The sequence below is a fragment of the Alosa alosa genome, chromosome 12 (assembly GCF_017589495.1).
Source record: "Alosa alosa isolate M-15738 ecotype Scorff River chromosome 12, AALO_Geno_1.1, whole genome shotgun sequence".
NCBI classification, from domain to species: domain Eukaryota; kingdom Metazoa; phylum Chordata; class Actinopteri; order Clupeiformes; family Clupeidae; genus Alosa; species Alosa alosa.
The window spans coordinates 7,172,173-7,177,172 of record NC_063200.1 but is presented as its reverse complement, the minus strand read 5'-3'; the positions used below and the strand labels follow the sequence as shown (position 1 = coordinate 7,177,172).

At 49.1% G+C, this 5,000-nt stretch overlaps 1 protein-coding gene across 1 annotated transcript in view; it reads left to right on the top strand.

The window, feature by feature from the left end:
- The window catches only part of dcc (DCC netrin 1 receptor), a 216,218-nt gene that overhangs the window by 179,913 nt on the left and 31,305 nt on the right, over positions 1-5,000 (top strand). The window contains 1 exon segment of the mRNA XM_048259294.1: positions 24-56. Coding sequence (XP_048115251.1) covers positions 24-56 — 33 coding nt within the window.

Genomic DNA, 5,000 nt, shown 5'->3' with positions numbered 1-5,000 from the left:
CTCTCTCTCCCTCTCTCTTGCAGTTGAGCACCCAGACAAAATGGCCAACGACCAAGGTAAGTCATTACCCAGTCTATTAAAGCAGCACGATTTATCATCAATCAATTGATTTATTATTCTTCCTGTCCTTAATTAATTGTAGCTCAACTACTTTGGTTACCCCACTCAGAGAGAGAGAGAGAGAGAGAGAGAGAAAGAGAGGGAGAGAGAGAGAGAGAGAGGGAGAGAGAAAGAAAGGGAGAGAGAGAGTATTTGGAGTGAATGAGAAAATAAAGCCAGATTGGCCGTGGATGGTAGCAAAGGGGGGTGGGGCTGTATAGCTCTAGTTAACAGTGTACAAAGTGGACAGTGGGATAGTTGACTATGGGGTGAGGGGAGGTCAGTCTCTGTCATCCGTCCCTGCCATCTGCAGCAGCTGGAGAGCCTGTGTCTGTAGGGCGATAGGGAGGATGGCTTGTGGGACGCAAGCCAATTAGTGTCCCGCCATCACAGCCGTTACTTTGAGCCTTTTTCTCTTTGGGCCTTAATATTTGAAAAGGAAATCCCAGTCGTCACAAGGAGATAGCCATCGCCATCGCCATCGCCATCGCCATCGCCATCGTCTTCTTCTTCTTCTTCATTCTTCTTCTTCTTCATTCTCTTCTTTCCTCCGCCCCTCTTTCTACTTCTTCAGCTTTGTCTTTGTCATCTCTTCCCTCTATCTTTTCTTCTCTCTTCATGTTCTTCATCCTCTTCTTTGTCTTCATCTTCCCTTCTGTCTGTCTTTGTCTGTCGCTTCCCCGTCCTCTCCCTCCTCTTCCTTCTCTCTGCCTCACTTCCAAATGAACTATGAAATGGGCACGGCACCACCTCGTTACTTTCCCTCCTCATCCTTTTTAAGACTCTGTGCTCAGCTGCCAATGATTTTGCCCTTGGAGGAATGGCCGCTCACTTTTTTTTACTTCAGTCTCAATCAGCTGGGCTGAGAACATTGACTTTCCTGAATGTTCCGTGGCCATCTAAGTCCCCCCCTCCCAAACCCCCAACCCCTCCCCTCCCTCGCACATCCTCCCCACTCTTCACCTCCACATTAACGAGGGTTCGTTAGGGCGCTTATGCTTAATTAGGACTCAGGCCCAGAGAGGACGGGGCCCTTCAAAAGGCTTTTAATTGACAACTTGGGTGGATAACTTTCGCACAGAGGTGCCCTTTTACAAGGGAAGGTGTTAGCTCCAGTTGATTCATTAAGTACAGCCCTCTCAGTATGTTCACCACTCTCCGAACAGACACTGTCATTTGCCAGCCAGCTTGTTGAATAAGCTTATAATGGAATTTTAACATTGGCGTCTAAATAATTGGAAACATTTCAGTTCCATCAGCCAGCTGGTAAATGGGAGAGTAACAGCCAATAGATTCATATTTAGAGTCATTTATTTGGTTTCCTTATGCTCACCTGCACTCCGAGAGTGGGTCATTTGTTTAATGCTCTGTGGAATTGTCGCTGACCCCTAGCATCTGTCATTGTGTGCAAAATACCACCGTGTCTGCGGAGTATATCCCTCAGATGGTGCTAGTGCAGTGGGGCCATGGCAACCAGCCCACTGCCCTGGCTATTTAGACCATTGTACTGGAGTGTTGGCTCCTCCAATACTGTGTTATTTTGTTCCTTTACTATGCGCTTTAACACAAGCTCTGCTGCTGTTTAGTTGCTAGTTATCTGCTAAGCTATACACTTTTCTATTTTATTGGCAGTGTCCTCAGTGTAGTGCAGCATAGCCGTATATGCCTGTGTGGTGAGCAGGAGCATAGTGGAATACAGCTTGATTTTGCCACTGCAAGATGCAGTACGTTTCCTATTGATGACAACCATAGCTAACATGGCTATGACATCCATAGCTAACATGGCTATGACATCTCAGCCTTTCCTTTAATTTATGTTGAACCTGGTTGCATCTTATATGCAGACAAATCCTGTCAACTCACTCACTTCCACACAAACACATACAGCATACTGTACACACAGACACAGACACACACACACACACACACACACACACACACACACACTGTACAGCACATCACACACACACACACACACACACACACACACACACACACACACACACACACGCACACACACACCCATACACACAATATTTATTTTTGAAATAACACGTGCATATGAATTTTCTCACACCCACCCAACACTTTAGTGCTCAAACACACATGCACCCAGTGCCTTTCCCTTCCACAGCCTCTCACATGATGAAATAAATACAATCCCTCCATATGTGGGCCAGCTGCACTATGTGCACTACAAGCTAAATGAGCTCCTTCAGTGTAGCAAAAGCCCTCGCGGGCCTCTGGCCCCTGCCACATATAAATCACCTCAAACGGCGCCAGGGGAGCCAGCCGTGAAAACGCTCGGCCCAAGATTGATGCCCCGGACGTTCCTGAGGCTCCCCTGACCCTCTCCTGCCTAACCCACCCCGGCCTGGTGGTCCTGACCGGTCATGGCAGGCCTCTCTCTTTCTCTCTCTGTCCCCTAATCCTCTGTTGAAAGCAGACAGTGAGACAGGGCGCCCTGGAGGGAAATTCATGGGTCACTCTTGGCCCCAGGCAAAACCATGAATCCCCACCACCCTTTGAAAAAAAAGGGAAAGCTAAAATCCCCACGAGCCCCCAACTGTCTCTGCAGTTAGCCGAGGCAGAGTTGGGGGGGGTGGACTGTGGAGGGGTCCGACTGATGGATTGTTCTTTCCGTACTCTCCTATCTTCTGTTTGGGGGGTGAAGTGGAACCCTCCCATACCTCCACACCATTCCCCTCTTCCCTTCTTCCCCTCTTCCCCTCTTCCCTTCTTCCTCATGGCCCTCCTTCCTAATGTGGCCATTTGTCATGTCTGCCACGGCGGTGTCGCTGCTCCTACTCCTCCCTCCCCAGGCAGAGGGGAGATGAGAGGAGGTAGGCGGAGGGGGGGTGGGGGCTGGACACCCCCATGGATCCTCCATGGCTTTCCCCCCTCCTCCCCCTCTCAGCAAGTGACCAGAGCACTGGCCAGAGATGTGGACCACCACAGCCAGGGAAACCAGAAGTACGCAAAGCACCACTCAGCTGCTCGCTCCCTTTCACAAATGACTCAAATGTCAGCTTGCTCCCTGGGCGCCACGTTACACCTGTGATAAACTCAGGCGCTCCAAATTGAGGATGGGAATTGGGTTTCCTGGTCCTGTCCAAATAGCAACGCGGCACAGCAACACACAGCTAGCCACTGCGGCTGGCCCTGCCTATAGACTTTCACTGGTGGTCTTGTTACTCACTGTAAGGCCCTGCTAGTGTTATGAGTCCCACACGGTGTTGTGTTGGGTGAGCTCTGACACATGCCGTTTGAGAAGATCAATGTGGCTGTGTGAGGACCGCGTGTCTCGGTGAAGAATTGTCTCGGTTCTCTGAGGCCTGTTAGCTGTTAAAGGCCGAGGCGAGACATAAATGAGAGCTTCATCTGAGGAAGGAGACGCATGTGAGTCGTTTTGGTGAGTCCTTGGCGAGTCCTGATCTAGTGGAAATGACAACCTCTTCTCCGCTTCATGACAAACTGCCCTCCCCTTCCCCATCTGTAATCATTGACCTTTAGCAAGCTGTTGGGCTTTGATGTTTGCTTTGTAGGTGTCTTAACTCGCCTGGCACAGTAATGCTGTGAGTGTGAGAGTGTGTGTGTGTGTGTGTGTGTGTTTGCGCGTGTGTGTGTCTAGCAAGACTTTTCTGCCAGAGAGGGCCGAACCTGTAATTTCAATCCACTTGGGAAAAAAGCTGCTTGAGGGACACAAGAATGGCACTTATTGGTTCAATCAGACACAGTGTTTCAAAATAAAATCAACTGAACGCTGGTCTGCTAGCATCTCTTTTTCTCCGCTATAGAATTCCCGCAATCCTGAAGATTTCAGCCCTTTTTAATGTAGAGGCTGAGGCTCTTCCTCTGTCTGCTTAGCCGTGAAGAGCTACTCATGGGGATCCTTTAGATTGTTCCTTCTCCTTCTCCTGCCAGCTATTAGATATGGAGGAGTGTGGGCAGGTGTGTGTGTGTGTGTGTGTGTGTGTGTGTGTGTGTGTGTGTGTGTGTGTGTGTGTGTGTGGTGTGTGTGTGTGTGGAGGGTGTGGGTGGGCGGGCGGGTGGGTGTGTGTGTGTGTGTGTGTGTGTGTGTGTGTGTGTGTGTGTGGGTGTGGGGTGTGTGTGTGTGTGTGTGTGTGGATGTGGAGCGTGTGCGTGTGTGTGTGTGTGTGTGTGTGTGTGTGTGGAGGAGTGTGGGCGGGCGTGTGTGTGTGTGTGTGTGTGTGTGGAGGAGTGTGGGCGGGCAGGTGGGTGTGCTGGGTGAGTGTTGAGTGTGTAGGAGCCTGGAGCTGGACACCTGTGGCGCGATCCAATCTCTCCCTCTGCATTTCTCTCTGTCTTTTATCGGTCATCTGTCATTGTCACCCCATCTCTGCCTCTCTCTCTCTCTCTCTTTCTCACTTGCCACTCTTGCTAACTCTCTACTGCTACATCTCTCTATCTCTACTTCTCTCTCCCTCTCTCTCTCTATATATCTCTCTCTCTCTCTCTCTATCTCTACCTCTCTCTCTCTCTATATCTATATATCTCTCTCTCTAACTATATATACCTCTCTCTCTCCTCTCTCTCTATCTCTACCTCTCTTTTCTCTATATATATACCTCTATATATATCTCTATATATATATATATATATCTCCTACCTCTCCCTCCTCTCTCTATCTGCATATATATGCCTCTCTCTCTCTATCTCTCTATATATCCTCTCTATGCCTCACCTCTCTGCCTATATATATCTCTCTCTTTTCTACCTCTCTCTGCCTCTCTCTCTATATATATATCCTCTGCCTCTCTCGCCTATATATATATATACTTATACCCTCCCCTCCATTCACAGGTAGCGTTCCCATTGAGGTGCTTTTTTCACCAGCAGGTTTCGGTTCAGTTGTGTCTGCAGAACAGAGGGAAAAAAAA